This window comes from Watersipora subatra, chromosome 8 (genome assembly GCF_963576615.1).
Source record: "Watersipora subatra chromosome 8, tzWatSuba1.1, whole genome shotgun sequence".
NCBI classification, from domain to species: Eukaryota; Metazoa; Bryozoa; class Gymnolaemata; order Cheilostomatida; family Watersiporidae; genus Watersipora; species Watersipora subatra.
In genome coordinates this window covers 52,759,796-52,778,519 of record NC_088715.1, presented here as the reverse complement: position 1 = coordinate 52,778,519, position 18,724 = coordinate 52,759,796, and the positions used below count along the sequence as shown (strand labels likewise).

The window sequence follows — 18,724 nt, the reverse complement described above, 5'->3', positions numbered from 1 at the left end:
TTTTTAAACAGCGAGTATATATAATTTATTATTAACATTTAATAAAAGCACTAAATAACTCGAAAAACACACACAGCATTTAATAAAAGCACTAAATAACTCGAAAAACACACACACCATTTAATAAAAGCACTAAATAACTCGAAAAACACACAGCATCTGTTTGATCAAGATCGATTTAGAATAATAATTAAAAAAAACTATCTACAATAATATAAAAGAGAGCACGATTCCATAAAATCCATTGAGTAAGCCCAAACCCCAAATCACGTAAATAATTCGCTCTAAAAGTGGTGTCACTTTGGCATACTGGATTGGAAAGGTTACTATTTCGTGTGAATTGTGTTCTATGAATTTTGTTGTTATGTTTTAGACTTATAGCGTTCCAGGCTTTGCCGGCACTTGCTTTTCTTCGCCTACTCATCGTCGGCTCGGCTTTCCTGCAAAAGAGAAAAAAAATGTTTCTATGATTTATGATAATTCCAACATGAAAAATAAACGTTAAAAATAAGACTAGGAAGACGGCAAAAAGCTCGACCAATGAGTTTAGGATATGAGTGTTCTCGGAAATTTTAGTTTCAATGATTTTACAACTGGTTGAAATCGTTTTTTGCGCCAAAAGTTACATTTTGGAGTTCTCTTCTCATGAATTATATGATAAATTGCTACCATAGAAATTCATTCGAATCCTACTTAGTTTTTCGACAGATATAAAACTAGCATAGCTGAGTCATTAGGTACTCACCCGCTTCATTTTTTCCATAAATTTGTCGACAGACAAATACTTGCTTCCCTTTCTCACGGTGCTGGAGCCCAAGAAGGTAAACTCCAGCAGCTGGCCAAACTTCTTGGCGTCGCCAAACTCGATGTCCCCAATGTAAAATACTGCCAGAAGTTTTAGCAGGACGAGAGGGTCCTCACTAACGCTTAACTTTTCCCCATCCACACAGAGTTTCCCAAATTTGAGGTGGGGAAGAGAATGGCTTACCTAAAACAGTAAAAAGTAAGTCAGATTGGAGCCGAAACCAGTCCAGCCAATTTATGACGTCAACAACATGCCTATAGAAACATCCTAATAACCTCTAACACGCTGAGTTGGAGTTGCGAACCCATAGCCGGGCTAATGTATGACGTCAACAACATTCCTATAGAAACATCCTAATAACCTCTAACACGCTGAGTTGGAGTTGCGAACCCATAGACGGGCTAATGTATGACGTTAACAACATTCCTATAGAAACATCCTAATAACCTCTAACACGCTAAGTTGGAGTTGCGAACCAATAGACGGGCTAATGTATGACGTTAACAACATTCCTATAGAAACATCCTAATAACCTCTAACACGCTAAGTTGGAGTTGCGAACCCATAGACGGGCTAATGTATGACGTTAACAACATTCCTATAGAAACATCCTAATAACCTCTAACACGCTAAGTTGGAGTTGCGAACCAATAGACGGGCTAATGTATGACGTTAACAACATTCCTATAGAAACATCCTAATAACCTCTAACACGCTGAGTTGGAGTTGCGAACCAATAGTCAGCCTAATTTATGACGTTAACAACATTCCTGTATAAACATCCTAATAACCTCTAACACGCTAAGTTGGAGTTGCGAACCAATAGTCAGCCTAATGTATGACGTTAATAAGTTACCGAACTAAGAAATCCACTCACTTTGTGTTCGGGTGTTTCGGCCAGCATCTTTTTGTCTCCAAGGCGCTTTCCAATCACGATCACCAGTTTCTCAAATCCATAATCATTCGCTGCAAACAAAGTATTTTTGTTATATTTAAACTTTTTTTGACTACACACTACCAGGTAAGACCTCCAACAATAGAGACTAGTTCTTGTTTAAGCTGCTGCACATGTAAAGCATTGGAATGGAAAATAGGGTGAGACAAACTCCGTAGATTACTATTATCGTGAGGTAAAAAGCCAGTAATACTGACTAAAATCATGGGCACCCGACTCCGACTTATATCATTTTGGCGGTTGATATTATTTTGATAATTGAGCCGTTGCTAGCGCATAAAGTAACATATTGTTCTGCAAAGAAAGTACGTAAATTTGAAGATAATAAATACACTTACGATTAGTCTCTTTTGGACATGCAGCCATGAACAAATCCTCTGCTCGCTTTCCCAACGCGTCCAAATCCAAGTCCCGATTCAGAAGGAGCTCAAGCTCAGGTATAAGCTAACAAGCAATAAAAAAATAAGCAACTTCAAAATATCGACGCTAATTTGAAAGAAGAAGACATTTTAGCAAGCGAGAAATAAAGTACAAACATTTATCTTCAATATTCTTCCTGTAGCAAATCTATAGAATTCAAGAAATATCGACATTCAGTCGACTTGCCCGTAAATAAAAACTAGTTATGACCCTCAATGAACCACTTTACTGCTCTTACATGAAGTAATTCTAAGCCCTCAACGATATAGACCTTTAACAAACTTAATACGAGTTGACAATATTATTTATATAATCAAAAAACTTTGGTGGTGAATTTTTAAAAGCTGTGGTCAGATAGATGTCCAGTCAGAAACACATATCTGACCTGACCACAACGCCGAAATTTTTTTAGAAATTCAATTATGCTGAAGCCTACTTAGATAGTAATAATTACAATGTAAAAACCTAAACGCATAGGGTCAGATGAATGAAATCGAAGCTAGAAATGTGAGTTGTCTTATATGTGTAGTTTAAACGATGGATAACTAGCAGGCATGTGATTTCCAAAATTCATTTTAGCTTGCTGACGGAAGTCGTTGACAAAGTACTTTGAGCAAAAGCCCGAGGCAGCATTTCAATCATAAAATTATGAAATAAATGTGTTTATATACTGAAGTGGATAGATAAAAATACCACCTAAGGTATACTTAAATGGTGAAGGCAATGAATAGCGTACAGTAAGCCAGCGTTCGGAGCTAATACAAAATAGCTTAAAATAAACTTTTTAGCTTATGAATCACATCCCTGACTGTGATTTGCCATAATTTGCCTGTATAATGCTAGAGGTGCAGGATTATCTCTTTGCCGGAAAACACGGCAAGGCTGTCGTGTTTTCCGGCTAACCCTCTCCCTATTCCACCTTAGATTAAACACTGTCCTACCAGCAGGAATATGTTACAAGCCCAAACTACAATTTTATAGAAAACACATACTAACAATAATGGTTTATGCACATGGGCAAGTTGGAGTGGAATACATAATAGTAAAACAATACCTTACTCTTTCTTGAAATTTATTCCTTTGATTTTGGGCCCAAACATATTTATTTTTAAAAAATAGCCAACAAATCTAGACTTCATAACTTTTTGCTCATAAATTTTCAGAAATTGCTTATTACTAAGAAAACAGGCTAGGAATTCTGACTTAGAGAAGGTATGCCATACATTTTCAGTGAAAACATAGTTCAAAGTCTATGCCAAAGACATATTTGGGAGTAGAGTGCTGAAGATTTTTTAGAAGACCATAAAGTTATCCTCTGATTATGGAGAAGAAAACTCCTAATAGATAGGCAGTAAGTCTGCTCAGTGGTAGGATTACGTTCAATGCTGCGCCAGAATAGTGCTAAATAAAAACTTGGCAATCGTTTAATCCAGTGGCCAGATAGGACAGGCAACTGCCGAAATTGACCATAATCCGGCAAGTCATCCATCGTTTAAACTATAAATTACTGTGCACATATTATAAATTCCCTCCATAGAGAGAAACTAACTGGAATTTTCCCCTTGCAATGAATTTCAGTTCAACTCGGTCTCCAATAATATATAACATTTAAAGTTTCAGTTAATCCCAAGACTAAGACATTATTCTTTGAGAAACTATAAAGAGTGACGAGTCTAGTCAAGTTTATTTAAAATTGTGCTTTGGAAGTAGGTAGCCATCTTCAGCTCATGCAAATTGGTATTCGGTGCAGGTTGTATTGCAAAGACTTCGCTTGTAGCTTTTTAATATCAATCCACTAAAACACTACGTGAGACCTGGGCTCAAAATAGGATACTGGGAGAATGGGCAAAATTTTGAAAGTTCATGTTATTTTGGAGAGTAATACTTACAAAAGCCTCCTGTCCATAAATTGGCCACTCAACAACCATGCCACTCCAACCATCTTTCATGTTCTTAAAAGCCTCTTTCCTAATAGACAATGATGGACGAAGCATCTCCTTTACCGCACTCTGCAATATGAAGACTGATTATAGAGTTCTTATAGTTTACTGTGGTTAAAGTTAGGGCATCATCAACGAAAACTACAAATTTTATTCAACTTGCTATAAAGGGTGAAAAGTTACCATAAAAATTTCAACAATAATCAAGTTTAGCCGTGCCATCAGGGAGTATATAACTGGTTACATAATAGATTGTTAGAAAAATGTCCACCTTTTCAAAGAAGTGGAACCCTAAAAGCCGTGACACTGACACTCCATGCCTCATTATAATATTATTCGAAACGCGACTGTCAGTGAATGCTGCCATTAGAAATATAAGCAAATCTTTAATTTAGAAGCGATTTTGGCGGCGACAAAGTGGAGCCCGATCATTAGCAACAATGATGTATAACAAGAATGGTAATACCACAACAAAAATTACTTGAAACATTTAGCGGATGAAACAAAAGGCGCTCGAAAGGCTGTTGCATAATCAAGACTCCCTCATATATTTTAAAAACACAATAAAGCAAGCTGCACACACCTAAGAGATCTACTGAAAGCAACACAAGATGTTGGTTATAAATTAGTACCACTAGCCTAGATCAAATTTGTGATCCTCATTGTCTGCGTTGGAGTTGCACCCACTATAAGCGGCTACTTCGATCTTATTTTATAGTGGGGGTAACTCCAACGCAGACAATGAGGATCACAAATTTTTATCTACCGCTAGCCCCTGATACTCTTATTGAGTAAACTATGCTACCTTACCTGTGGAATTGTGTCAAGATTTTGAACCCGCAAATTCCTCTTTTCCTTGCTCGGAGAAACCACTAGTGCCTCTGCCCTCACCACTATATCCCTGTAAGAAATTAAAAAATGAAAATTATGGCTACAGAAGACAAAGTGTTTGTCGCATTTTTATGAGTTATATGAGTAGAAATCTTATGAAACATTGAGATGTCTATTTGTCCTTGCAAAGGGAGGGGGATGTGCGGATAATAGATTACAATGATTCACTTCAAACAAAGATCAAAAGCATAACATACATAAAAAACATATTATAATGCTTATAACATACATAAACATACAATATTATAATGCTTATCATCAAAACCTAAGACGTCAATATAAATTGCGATTCTGATTGACTATTCATCTCAAACGGTAAATTTTAAATTATTTTTATGACGTCAACAATAAAGAGGAGAATTAACAAGTAAAATACGAACCCGGTGACCGAAGCAGCAGGTTCTTGATCGAGTTTTTGTTTTTTCGCATAGTAGCTTCTTTTGTTTCTTACGCTGCAAGATAACTGTCTTTTGAAAACCTTCTACAAGCAAAGAATGTAGATCCTGATAAACTATAGATGCGCAAAAAAATAGTATGATTACAAAACTAAAAAGGGAGTATAAAAATATCATATGTGTATAGATTAGCTAGCATGAAAACCAGAGAGAGTTGCTCAGTTCTAGTCCATCAGACAGAACATTTTCCAATCATCTTGAAACAAATTTAAAGTTTACCCAGCTTTGGACTCTTGCAATGGTGGTTATGCAAATCAACGCTAGATTACACTGGCTCATAGCGTTTACTATGATAGTAAAAAAATAAAGCTAACCCTTCATTCCTAATATAAAGCTGAAATGAAGCTATGCCTCCCCAAACAACAATTAGAAGCTCAATCATTTCAGTTTCAGTTGCATAAATATCAACGGAAGGGCTTACATTTTCTGGATCACTTATTACACTTCTCATAATAAATATGAAAATATCACTCAATAGCCCATATTAACATTCATAGTGAATGCATGAAAATAAATGACAGAGTAGACAACTCCGACAGGTATTTAACAAGCATTAGGTATCTCTCTCCCTCCCTGAGAGGGTCAAATGCTTAGAAAATTTCTACATACACGAAATAACCCTTGATGGATAACGGATATGATGTAAGTTTCTGTATAATAAATTGTGGAAAGCTGCACGCCAATGCCAAGTATTGCTAAATGAATCTGCAGGACAGTAGGCTACATGCCCGGTAGTAAGTAGACCTATTCACGATTATAAAAAAAACTCACGTAGCAATCCTTATCTTCGGTATAGCTAGCGTCTTTGAAGATGTCACTCTTATCTGGAAATTGCCTCAGGACTTTTAGTACCACACTATCGTAGTTGGGTCTGCTGTGACTATGGGACCAATTAGCTTCCCCAATCGCCTGTACAACCATTTTCCTGGTCTCTCGTCCAGTAAATTGAGGTACATTGAGCTCCTATAAAACAATAAAACTGAGTTCTTACTTACTATAGGGAAAAGCCATAGTGTATATTAACTTTTAAGGCAAATTACTTAATTAATTGCCTAAGGCGGAGTTTTTCTCATAGACAGAAAATACTGCAGTGTAAAATGCATAGTGTCTGCTCGAACGATAAAGTGTGACTACCAAGAGTTGCCCATTACAAGCGCTTTCAATCAAGGCTAACCTACTAAGATTCAACAATTCAAACAGCACCATACTTAGCAGGTCTAATGTACGTAAAAATTTACATTACAAATTTAAGTTGTGCAATCAATTCAACATTATCGACAGCCAAAGAACAGCCAACGAATTTAGACAGGTCGACAGGATTTATTTTCTCTAGCTAACCTCAATAAATATTAACAACAGCAACAACAACAACATAATTTACAGTATATTGCTGTTACTCACTCGCATAAACAATGGAGAGCTAGAGGGTGTTGAAACAGTCGCCTCAGCAGTGGCAGAGGCTGAAGCAATAGGTTCGGCGGCAGGTGATCCTGAAATAGCGGAAACAGCAGAGGAAGGTGTTGAAACCGCAGGTCTAGGTGTGGTAACCACAGGTCTAGGTGTGGTAACCACAGGTCTAGGTGTGGCCGGCATGGAAGCAGGTGGTGATGCGACCGCAGCGCCGAGTGTTGAAGCAGTTTCATTAGGTGTTGGTAGTGTAAGCGCAACAGAGGGGGCAGCACTTGGTAAGTTATTCTGAAAATGCAAAGACCAATAATAGAGGCGCCTCCGATATAAATGATATGCATAAAACTATTATACTCAACAATAATCAAGCTAAATTTTGCTAAAAGAAGAACGTAAAATTTACCTTTTGAACACTTTTGACAAGCTCTTTGAGTCTTCGTAGGTATTTCATACATTTCCCCAGAGAGCTATAAGGAAAGTTCACATACTTAACATAATGCCATAGTAATACTTACTAGTAAAGTTTACAGCATAGGTAAATGTAAATCCAAAACTGGCCATTTCAGAATGTCTTTTTGGATCCACATAAAAACGTAACGCAATGCAATCATAAGCAATTCTTAGCCAATTCTTAATTCTTCCTGTCATACAAGTTAAAATGGCGAACAAAAATGATTGACATTGCTAAAGCCTAAAACAAATTGCAAACCCTAGCTATCAACTAATCCATTTGGGGAGGTAATGTAGTTGATCTTTGTTCTTCGCCTAGACAGTATTTTTGTACTCCTTGGCAATAAGAACTCCTTGGCAAAAAGAAGCTGAGTTGCAAGTAGGCCTAATTTCTATTTGAACCACAGGCCGGCCAAGGTGTTTGGTAGCGCTCGGACGGTGGTGCTCGCCCGAGCACCACCGCCCGAGCGCTACCGAACACGTTGGCCGGCCTGTGATTTGAACAACCAACTGGCGGAGGTTATAACATAGACATGAATACCATGATCGCGTAGTCTATCAGACCAAACAAAGACAACTCACCCAACACCAAGCTGCTGAAGCTGCTCTGGTTGCAAGTCAGGTATCACTTCTTCATCAAGGATATCATTATCTAAAATGAATTCATAAAAAAATCAAACCATACCAGTCTTGTTGGAGGAAAATAATTCCTAGTGAGTTAACTTATATCCTTAATTAGAGAGAGCAGTAGCAGCAGCCCCCACAGACTCACAGAGTTAGAGTTGAATTCAAAGTTACAAAAAAATAGTGACAACCTAATCATTCCAACTTAATTCTAAATCATTGATTTGGGCACCAATGTTGAAGAACCTTTGAATACTCATTGTGGCTTCAATTAGCTCGTTAGAATATTCTTAGCCAATAGCGTATCTGGTAACAAATCTATGCTCATACAGTGAGTCAAGTATTTCATTTATTTGTATAACTTGACAACCATACAACCATACAACCATAAAGTGACACTAATGAGTAACTGAAGGTGCAACTTTTTTGTGATTACAGCTGTCAGAATTTAGTTGCCTTAGTTGGAGTAAAAGTTAATGAAAGAAAATATTGAAATATAATTCCGACTTAGCAGCCTAGTACTACTAGGCTACTAAGTCTTAATTATATTTCAATCTTTTCTAGGCTAGTAGTAGTACCACAGCCACCCAGGCACAAATGGATGGTGGGGTGGGTGGCTGTGGCTGTGGCTAGTACTAGTAGTCAACAAGATAGTGTAAAAATTAATTATTCAAATGCTGGCTGGCTGCACCAAGGAGTTGGCTACACAAATGTATTTAAGGGTAAGAACACAAGATTTGAAACGAATGATGTTGGAAGTGTGGTGATTGTAAAGATTACTTCTTTCTTTGGCCTTCTTTCTATTCTCTGTTTAGTAGGCTTACATAGGCATTGTGTTTTATACCTTTGAAATTTTAACTACTCTATGGCCTAAACAAGAAATTTTAATTACTCTATAACCCAGGCTTGAATTGTGTCGGCAGTAATCTTTTCTCAATTGAAAACCTCTGAATGTTCTTACAAACAAAATTTCCTTCATGACTTCTATCAAAGACTAAAGAGTTGTATGTGGGATACATACAACTCCTTGCTCCTATCAATATGTCTGTTGCGTTGCATAGGCCTGCATCAAGAACTCCCTGCATGCATATAGCTATCTATTTAATTATGATAAATAATATTCATTCATTGCATATAAATAGGTACGCTTTAGATCTTCTACTGTTCGGGTGACTGCTCTCAAACATACTACTTTATGTAGCGATTAGGCCTCTCTCACAAAAGTAAAAAATATTATTGTTTCATGTTTTCTATAAAAAGGGATTGTAAATTAAAAGAAAGTTGAAACTTGACTTAATAAAGCGAAGAGCCTTTTAATTTAGGTTGATTTCAAGGTCTTGATTTCAATTCAGAAACTTAGGCCTACACCTTTCATTTGTCTAATCCTAGATAGTTGTGATTTTGATTCTGATGATGATTACCCGTTGGGTATGAAACTACTAGTAATAAAATGTTTTAAACGAATTCTATTTTAATATATTTTACGCTTTGTTCAACATTGGGCACTTTAGTAGATGCCTACTTCCAAAGTATATAAAATAAAAATTATCTCGTTGAATTTTAGTGATCAAGTCAAACTATAAATGTAGCGTATACTCACCAAGTAATATTTCGTATGCCGCTGTATCGCCTATCTCTTCAAAAAGGGTTTTGAATTGTTCCATTATTGCAGAAAGTTTGTAACGGCTATTGCTAAAAATCTTAGCCCAACGGATTCAAACGCCAAAGTACTGTAGGTTCAACGGTTACGATACAGTATTCTGACTTGAAATGAACCAACTACACCAAAATTATAGTATTCTCTCTTCATAGCCAAGCCTACTATATTTTATTGGACAAGCTTTCAGCCTAAACAATGACTGCATTGCTATTGGTCTATTGCAACCAATCACATTGTTATTGTCTTGCCTATGATAACCCTTGATAATAAGTTTTATCTGAGTTTTTAGATTAGTCCATAAAAAATGGTAGATTGCTTTTGCAATTTTAAAACTTGTTTTAGGACATGTTGTTGACGATACTGCTGTTGAATATATTTCTGCGAACCCGAATCCTGGATCTTGTGGAGGCCCAGTGGACTTTCACTTCAAACTGCCCTATCTTGTACCGAATTCCGACTTAGGCAAGAAATTGTATAGGATATATGTTGAATTTTTGTAATAAGTGTTCTAATATGCCAATTTTCTTTCTGAACAGATCAGACTATAGGGATATTTTGATATTATTTTGTTATTTCAACAAAGTGTCCTCTGAAATGTTAGTAACACTTGCTCTCATTGAGCCATTGGTATTTTGAATAATTGTTAATATTCCAATTTTAGGAAATGCTTTATAGCTGTTCCATATGTGGATTTTCTCACAATTCAAATAAAGTCTTCACTCTCCATGTCATCCGAGTTCATAAACATGATCCAAGGTTTCGGATAACATGTTTCTGCGGCATGAGTTACGGAAGGTATGATATGAAGTTGGCCCTAAAGTCCTATTTGGTATTTTTAAATCTGGCTAATAAATGTCATGTCATATGATAAGGGTTCTGTTTTGAAATTGAGCTAACCATAATGTAAAAGCCCCATTGGAATCAATTTGCCTGATAGGTTGTCAATTTAAAATACACTGAATGGTAGTTGCTTGTTTTACAGCTATCTCAGTTATAGAAGGCACGTTCGTAGGAAACACAAGGACACTGAAACTCATATTGAATCAATGCCTTTAGAACCAGTTGTAGAGCCAGTTTTAGACCCAGATCCGCAATCTCCTCATCATCGTAACAGTAAGTATAAACTCATTATCAGGAAATTCAGACACTATTGGCACATTCTTCCTAAAATTATATTTTTCTCAAAATGGACATGCCAGTCAACAATAAAACGCAATCTTATTCTTGTTAATTGTTTCAGATGAGCAAACTGTTAGACCTCCTTCACTGGAGAAGAACTGTGCCAAATTTATGCTAAGTCTTGCAACAAGTAATATTCCCAATGTACACATTGAAAAGATTGGTTCCACTGTCACTGAGCTGTTGAATGAACAGAAACGATTGTTAACGGATACAGTGCAAAAAGAACATGGAATAGATGTTGGCGGTTTATTCCCCTGTCATGGATTCACGCGTCTAGCCACTCAACACACTAGAATGCGATACTTTAAAGAGAAGTTCAACCTAATTGTGAGTTCTTAATGTGTTTGTACTAAAAAAAGTCAAATTTTAGTTGACACACTGAATCAAAAAAATTATCTAGCTGTTTGCTGCCTATAATCTAAGAATACAAAGCAAATTCGGAAAAGATGCTGATCAAATCCTTAATATTTTTAAACTAAAGAGTATAATATAGGCCTATAATTCTTCTTGCGTTAACTCTTGGGAGTTTTTAAAAGATTACGATCACTCAGTGTTTCATTTTAGTTAACCCTTTCAGCCCTAATTATTTTCCAGTTGAGTGCCCCCCTGGCCTAATTAATTTTTCACACTCAATATTTAATAAAGTGAGGTGTGTTAGATTGAGCATAAATAAAGCTGCGTTCAAGATAAATGAAAATAGTTTTTTGTAACTTGTTGGTAACATTCTTAGCTACATTTTGATACTAACATATACACATTAGGTTAATCTATATAGGATGTTATTGATAAGATTCAAATCAATACATTTTTTGGAAATCGAAAAGTCTAAGTTTGGCTGCTACTACAAGTCAGCTTTTTGGTTGATAACACTTCAGTAACATATTAGGATAACAAGAAAAGGTGTTATCATCAAGTTGCAAAAAAAAATTTGGAGTTCTAACCAATAGAACTGAAATTATGAGCCTATACGCAATATTATGGCATAATGTAGTTTCCGTTCCATTGTTCAATCAATTGGTATATAAGGTCTATATATCATATTTACATTCTATAAGGACAACATTTATTGCAGTTATGATAATAAACACGAGATGCAAACAACTGGAGTACAAAACTAATATAATGTATCGTTTTTATCAACTAAAATTGTGAAAAGATTTGTCAAATAAAATTTTTTTATTCGAAAAATTTAAAAGTTATAACTATTTAGTAATTTTGATGTTGTGCAATTGAAACCCACTTTGTGCTACTAATAAACGGTCATAGTGTTGTTGTAGATCACTGTCACTGCTAAATTCTTCACCTGAACTAATTATTACGTTAGATTGTAAGATTTAGCCGTTGTCTTTCGGCAAACGCATTCAATATGGCGACCTCCAGAGTTGAAGTTTGAAATCTATCACAGGATTTGCCTAGTAAAATGCTTTTATCCAACCACATTTCTGGTATCAAAACAATCCTCAGACTGTTATCTTTCGAAATAAAGCTATAAAAAAACGATAAACACAAAAGGAGTATCAATAAAGTTACTCAGAAAGTGTCCCGAAAGTGTTGGCTTCAGGCCCAAGTGTGAACAACTTCTCCCGAAATAGTTGGCATCAGGGGTGAGAGGGTTAATGCTTTAGTGTCACAGAGTCCATGGACGTATATTAGCATCCATGAGTTACGAGTTTTCGTGTTGAAATCTCTAGTGTGATAATTGTAATGTAAACAAAAGAACAATGCTGTGACTGTGAATCATAATCATAGTAATAAAGGGTTATCTATGCAGTGAATTTAAAAATTAGCATGATATTTATGCCATAATATATATTAATTATGGCAAAATAGTGAGAATAAGGGCTCATTCTTGATCAATCTTTTCAAACTAGTGTGTTGAAAATTGCTGAATATAGCCCCTGTCACGGAGTGATAGCATCATAGCAAATATGTAATATAAAAAGTCAATGCAGTCCTGGGGCATATTAAAAAATATATTTGACCCACTAGTTATCCTGAATGATTGAGGCCGCGCAGCGGCTGAGGGAGCGCGCTGGCGGAGAGGGTCCGGGAGGGGCGCCCGAGCGCCCTTCCAGTGGGGGGTCCGGGGGTCACACCCGGAAAATTTTTTTCTAAAATGGTGAACATTTACAGCATTTCAGAGCGTTTTGCAAGATTCTACTGAGTCCACAAATAACCAAAATTCGAACATAATATATAATATAAAACAGTCAAAAGTTAAAAGCGAGTACGTATAAAACTACAAATGTATTTCGTATGGTCAAAAACTAGATTTTATATCAAGTTTTTAACCATACAAAACAGATTTGTAGTTGTATATGTACTCGCTTTTAACTTTTGACGATTTTATATTATTTTAGCTCCCAATACCTATATACTATATATCTATGTGTCAGTGTATTATGATGGCGCTAGAGATTTAAACAAAACTAACTAATGTCGATTGGCTCAATGACAGCAACATGTTATCTCATAATCTCCTTTGTGATCTTTACTAGATTTAATCATGTTAAGGCAATACAAAGAGGTACTGTTATGTTATGCAATAATACATGATCTCACTAATGAGTTTTGGTTATTTGACCCACTAGTGAAATTTTCACTCACGAAAACTCGTAACTCGTGCCCTGTCAAATACGCCCCTGAATTGCAGTCAATTGACAATATTCACATTAGATCACTTGCCTTGGAACCATTGGGGTGTTTAGAGAAATAAAGATATGATAAAAGCCTGTTTGGAAATAAGCCTCTTTCGTTTGAATTTTCCTTAAAGTGTACACCAACCAATTAATTGTATCCTAACCTAAATGTCGTGTTGTGGCTTGTAGGAATCGACTCCAATTCGCTACAACAACACCGCTAGAAGACCATTTTACTATGTATCCGTACTATCAACTCTCCAGGTAAATACTTGTGCGCTTAATAACTGCAAACATGCAAGATAACTTCTGAGAGAAAATATATGAAAAAGGTTGTCAAATGTGCTGCGCTTGTCATAGTTCTGCGATTTCAATAAGAATTGATTCCTGCTAATTACCGTTAGTGAACTGGCTATGGACAAGTAATTTTTTCAGGATTAGCTCTTTAAATTTTTTTCAGTGACACAGCTAAGTTAGTGTAACAAGTTAGGTTCCCTAGGTTGATAGTTGGTCTACAGTTAGTGAGTTTATTTATAGTGACTTATTTTGCTAATTGGCTTGGCCATGTTCCCATTGTACTGAACATATCTTTATTTCAGACCATTTGTAAACCTAATTTGCTAATGATTATGTAAACAAAGAGCGCCTTAGCTGTTCCCATCAACAATATAGCAATGAACAATAAAGCACTTGTCACCCTGAAGAGTTGCTCTAATTTATCAGACAAATATAAACATCACACAATAGGGTTCCATGAGGAAATTGAGTCATCTTTGACTAGAAACACAACATTGTCGACCAACTATCATCACCTCATGGAACCTAACTAAATGCTAAAAGTACAACCAACATTTTGCTTTCAAAATTATGCAAAAAAGCTTTAGTCTATGTTCTCATGTATTCATTCATCTGTTTGCAGATAATGTCAGATAGTCCAGAAATCCGGAATGTAGTACAGTTTCCAATATTCTCTCCAGATGGGGCAATCAAAGACTGCATAGATGCTGATTATGCACAGAATTCTGACTTTTTTGCTGACGGGCAAAAGATAATGGTAGCAGCCTATTATGATGATATTGAAGTGGTATGTCAGCTCAAATAAAAGTGTGTTGATTTAAGGATCATAAAGCCCTTCAACTATGCTACACAAAACTTATTGGCGACTACTGCCTTCTCAAATTTAAGTGCTCATCTAACACAGAAGAATTGGGCATAATTCTGCGTAGGCCTATAAATAAATTTACCATTTATGTTTCGGTTGTGTCAACATGCAGATGTTCAGGTCCCATCACTGACCGTCGTACATGGCTTTTCAAATACTCAATAGTTTTCATTTTTGTTGATCCTTATCACATGCGTTGGTTTGAGGTCATATTCTTTTGATAATCGTCATATTTTTCTAGGTGAATCCAATTGGCTCCAAAAGAAAAAAGCACAAGATAGGTAAAGTGGAATTTTGCTGCATGTTTTCAGGAACAGAATTTCGTGGTTTTACAATATTTGTTTTTTTTTAAACAGCATATCTCACACTGTTGTGTTTTTCATGGTTAGCTCTTTTCTATTGGACGTTACTGAATGTCCCGCCTCAGCACAGATCCCAATTGAAATTCATACACCTGTTTGCTGTGGCATACTCTGCTGACGTTAAGGAATATGGAGTCCAAGCTATCCTTCTAAAGTTTGCCGAGGAAATTAATGTACTCAAGAAGGTAATCATAATATTCTTATAGTAATAGGTTAGCTTTGAAAACCGGAGCTAGAGCCTGGCAATGAATCTAAACTTCAAGTTATTTGACCTCTTTTCTGGCTAGTGAAAGAGTTTCTTTATGAAAAGTCTATGATCGAAAATGTATTTTATTCCATTGTTTGAAAAGGATAAAACAGTAAAGATTCTATGTCTTTTATTCAGGATGGTATTGAAGTTGTGAATCGGGACGGAAAGGACATCTATAAAGGATCTTTGCTTTTTTTTATTGGCGACACTCCAGCAGCCAATATGGTAGCAGGGTTTAAAGAAGGAGTGGGAGGGGCAGCCATGAAATGTCGGACGTGTTATGGTAGCTCACAAGAGATTATCCAACAGGTTTGTGTGTTATGGTATACAGTTTATTGCAGAAGTGTGCTTGTTGTGTTAACTTTTTTAGTTATGCACTTATCATAAGACTTTTATCTTGAATAGAAGCTATTCCGTGCGCTGAATCAGGGATTATGTTAATGCTGTCGCACGTCGCTACTAGTGTGTGGTTGCTAAGTTTCTGAATTTCTAGTTCTTTTCGTCAGTGTGATGCGAAACTTTGTATTGCTTTCTATTGCTTTTAAACATGCTACAGTTTAACCACACGGAGTTTAGACTGAGAGACATAGAGAGTCACCGTCGCCACTGTCTCCTTCTCGGTCCAGAGATGCCTGCTCGGCAGCGTGTAGAATACTCAAAGCGATACGGAATCAACTCGCTATCCATATTAGATAAGATCGATGGATTTGATGTTTGCCAATGCATTCCTGTTGACATTATGCATATTGTGTGCGAAGGAACTCTTCCTTATGCCATAAAGGGGTTCGTATCTAGGCTACTGGAAAACCGAATAATTTCTATATCGTCATTGAATGAACACATCAAAAACTTTCCATACAGAGGAGACGACAAGAAAAATGCACCCAGTAGCTTGGAAAGATCTTGCTTCAATGGACTAGACACCGGAAAAATTGGTCAATCTGGTTCGTATTCAGCCTACTGCAGTTGAATACGTTTTTGTTTGATTTCGACAGTCAATGAGGAATGCTAATGATCTAAATTCTAAACTGGTGATTTGTGGAGCGACTTTCCCAATCTAAACCACTACAATATTTTAGCATTTTTTTAAAGTCCTATTATGTTTGTTGCTTCGTGTAAGAAATAAGGTAAAATAGTTTTTCAAATTTTGATATATTTTTCCTTTTCACGCAACTTATGCTTTTGTAGATCTAATCTATAACTTTTTTTTCAGCAACTCAAACTATCTGTTTGGGCTTTCTTCTACCTTTAATACTGGCTGGCCACAATATTGAAGAGATTCCAGAATACAGACTGCTGTTGATGATGGTTGAAATTACCTCCGTTCTGTTGGCATATTCGTTCAACAAAGACCAGATTACAACCGCCGCAACGCTAATAAAATTATACCTAGAAACCTGGGTGACCGTATATGGAGCTCACACCATTACTCCCAAGATGCATTACTTGGTACACATCCCCTACTACATAGTGAAGTGAGTTCTCAGGCAAAAACTCTATAATTTTATCAGGCCAGTATAAATATATATAGCATGATTCATGTCATTCCAATTTAATGGCAAGCGGTCCGCTGGCTGCGGTATGTCGGTTGGTTCAGCATCCCACTTTACAGTGATGTTTTTTTTAAAAGTATGTCTCAATCTCAAGCATTATTTTACTATGTAATTATCAGTTGTCACATAAAAACTTTAAACTTCATGTAACTTTATGTAACTGTTTACCAGATTTGGTCTTCCAAGAGGAACCTGGTGCTTAAGGATGGAGGCTAAACATGCGTTCTTCAAATCATTACGCATGAGAAACTTTAAGAATGTGCCGCTAAGTCTAAGTAACAGAAACCAACTCGAGTTTTGCCATGATTGGGCAGATGCCAATGTGCATGGCGTATTGCATCACAACAATGCCAAAACCAAGGGCGCACGTAAGTATTGCAGTGGCTGATATCTCAATAGTGTTCGAGTAACGGAGTTGGTGCGTGCATGGAAATATGTTAGTTTACTGAACATTTCTAGAAATTGGGGTACTCTTTTGAGGTATTGTCTGAAGACTTTGGAGTCATTTTGTTATCAGAGTACTCCTCTATCGGAGTACTGGCTTTTCGGTCACCATGTGCAGTAGTCATAGGCTTTCCTGATAGTTCTCATGCATCGAGTTTTGAAATCGCTGCTTTACAGTAACGTGTTCTGAGGAATCATCCACTTGGTTTTTGTCACCTGAGACAGATAGCTGTTGTTAAATGCTATGGCTAATTTCTGCTCTAACTTATCGAACAGGCTTTGAGTAAGATAATTTTTTCTTGATAGGCACCGCTGAAGACAGTCCTGAACCACCTGAGCACATCCAGGAGAGTTTGGGAGATTGCACACAATGCTGCAACACCATCACAATATCTGGTAAGTAATGGGATACGCTGTAAGTAAGCTCTATTGAACTGTTATTGTTATTCAATCACTTATTTATAAACAAATCTTCAAAACACAAAGATTATTCTACACTGTCTTGCTTTGTAGGTTTTAGATATAGCATTGGGGACGCCTTTCGTCTAGCTAGCGATACCTATGGAGTAATTCTGCAAATAGTGGCTAACAATGACTATATTACAGCCTTTCTACTAGAAGAATATAAAGCAGAATGGTTTGAAGCTCGGCTCTTCGCTCACAAATTGCAATGTACCGGAAATTTTGTTTGGCGGCTGGTATCTAGTCTACCCCACCACCATCCATTATATGTATATAAACTGCCGCCATTTCAACCCGCTTGTTATATTCAGCCAAGGTATTTTTCTGATCCTGAATTTGTTGATACCGTATGATCCGGTTTTGAGCGCCCCTTTTCCTGTAGAGACGGATAATACTTTGAGCTGTGGTAAATTGTCTTGTTGAATGCTTTTAAGTTTTTATACATTTTGATTAGTGTTATAAAAATCTTTTGTAATTAATTTCCGTCGATTCTGGTAGGGAGGCCTACTGTTTTAAAGCCAGATGTCGTAGCTTTATATTTTTATTTTACCTAGTGGGCATGAGAGTATTGTCTAGGTTTTGGTTCAGCTTGAAATATATTATATTGACCTTGTCATTCACTTTACTTCCCAGAGATTTTCATGTTTCTATGTTGAAAGGTTCAGTTCAACGTACGGAAAACTTGTATGCCTACCCCATTCTGATACTTATTGTCAAAGAAAGACGCTCTCACCATGCTTGAGGAAACATGTTGAAGCGAAAAATACTGACCACAAAAGATCTAACAAAAGACCAGCTCAAACACTACATATTTTCAGACCCTGTTTTAACAATCTTGAGGCATCTTTAAAAGTAACTATCTAGGGTACATGATTGGGCAGTGCAAGTAGGCTGAATGTAGTGTGTGCACCTCATAACAGGACAGGGTATTTGAATTTCTAACAATGAACACAATAAGTTCCAAAATTCCCATTGTGGGAGAACAAAGGAACCCTCTTTGTTTAGTAGGCAAGGCAAGGGCAAGGCATATTTCTCCCTTAGGTCTTAGCCAATGTTGCCTAAT

The 18,724-nt window shown here is 36.6% G+C and overlaps 2 protein-coding genes and 1 long non-coding RNA gene across 7 annotated transcripts; 2 read left to right on the top strand and 1 right to left on the bottom strand.

Moving 5' to 3' along the window:
• On the bottom strand, positions 1-12,164 carry LOC137401384 (uncharacterized). 5 transcript variants are annotated; one of them, XM_068087703.1, is made up of 12 exons: positions 12,030-12,164; positions 7,906-7,975; positions 7,277-7,340; positions 6,868-7,161; positions 6,238-6,429; positions 5,392-5,492; positions 4,931-5,021; positions 4,070-4,189; positions 2,099-2,204; positions 1,683-1,771; positions 746-988; positions 1-440 (listed from the first exon to the last, which is right to left on the bottom strand). In XM_068087703.1, the coding sequence occupies exons 3-12, from the start codon at positions 7,322-7,324 to the stop codon at positions 417-419; spliced, it is 1,308 nt and encodes a 435-aa protein (XP_067943804.1). In that variant the 5' UTR covers positions 7,325-7,340; positions 7,906-7,975; positions 12,030-12,164; the 3' UTR covers positions 1-416. The 5 variants fall into 5 exon arrangements, with proteins under 5 accessions (XP_067943804.1, XP_067943805.1, XP_067943802.1 ...); XM_068087704.1 differs by having other exon boundaries at positions 12,093-12,153; XM_068087701.1 differs by lacking the exon at positions 12,030-12,164 and adding an exon at positions 9,548-9,807.
• LOC137401887 (uncharacterized) lies at positions 10,241-16,681 on the top strand. Its single transcript, XM_068088362.1, has 9 exons — positions 10,241-10,402; positions 10,590-10,720; positions 10,848-11,116; positions 13,618-13,692; positions 14,348-14,512; positions 15,018-15,137; positions 15,338-15,511; positions 15,759-16,146; positions 16,416-16,681. Exons 1-9 carry the CDS (start codon positions 10,272-10,274, stop codon positions 16,679-16,681), a joined length of 1,719 nt encoding a protein of 572 aa, XP_067944463.1. The 5' UTR covers positions 10,241-10,271.
• Positions 16,682-17,039: 358 nt separating this feature from the next.
• On the top strand, positions 17,040-18,277 carry LOC137401710 (uncharacterized). The gene is made up of 3 exons (XR_010979384.1): positions 17,040-17,123; positions 17,506-17,595; positions 17,713-18,277. It is a non-coding gene; the product is annotated as an uncharacterized lncRNA (long non-coding RNA).
• Positions 18,278-18,724: the final 447 nt, after the last annotated feature.

Bases quoted from the DNA above. Each gene is read 5' to 3' on its own strand.
- LOC137401384 (XM_068087701.1), bottom strand. From the start codon at position 9,611: ATGGAACAATTCAAAACCCTTTTTGAAGAGATAGGCGATACAGCGGCA. The intron at 5,493-6,237 runs GTGAGTTTTTTT...CTTTGCTTGTAG, and splicing joins CCGAAGATAAGGATTGCTAC to AAGGTTTTCAAAAGACAGTT. The intron at 1,772-2,098 runs GTAAGTGTATTT...CTTTGTTTGCAG, and splicing joins ATGTCCAAAAGAGACTAATC to CGAATGATTATGGATTTGAG.
- LOC137401887 (XM_068088362.1), top strand. From the start codon at position 10,272: ATGCTTTATAGCTGTTCCATATGTGGATTTTCTCACAATTCAAATAAA. The intron at 10,721-10,847 runs GTAAGTATAAAC...TAATTGTTTCAG, and splicing joins ATCTCCTCATCATCGTAACA to ATGAGCAAACTGTTAGACCT. The intron at 16,147-16,415 runs GTTCGTATTCAG...CTTTTTTTTCAG, and splicing joins CGGAAAAATTGGTCAATCTG to CAACTCAAACTATCTGTTTG.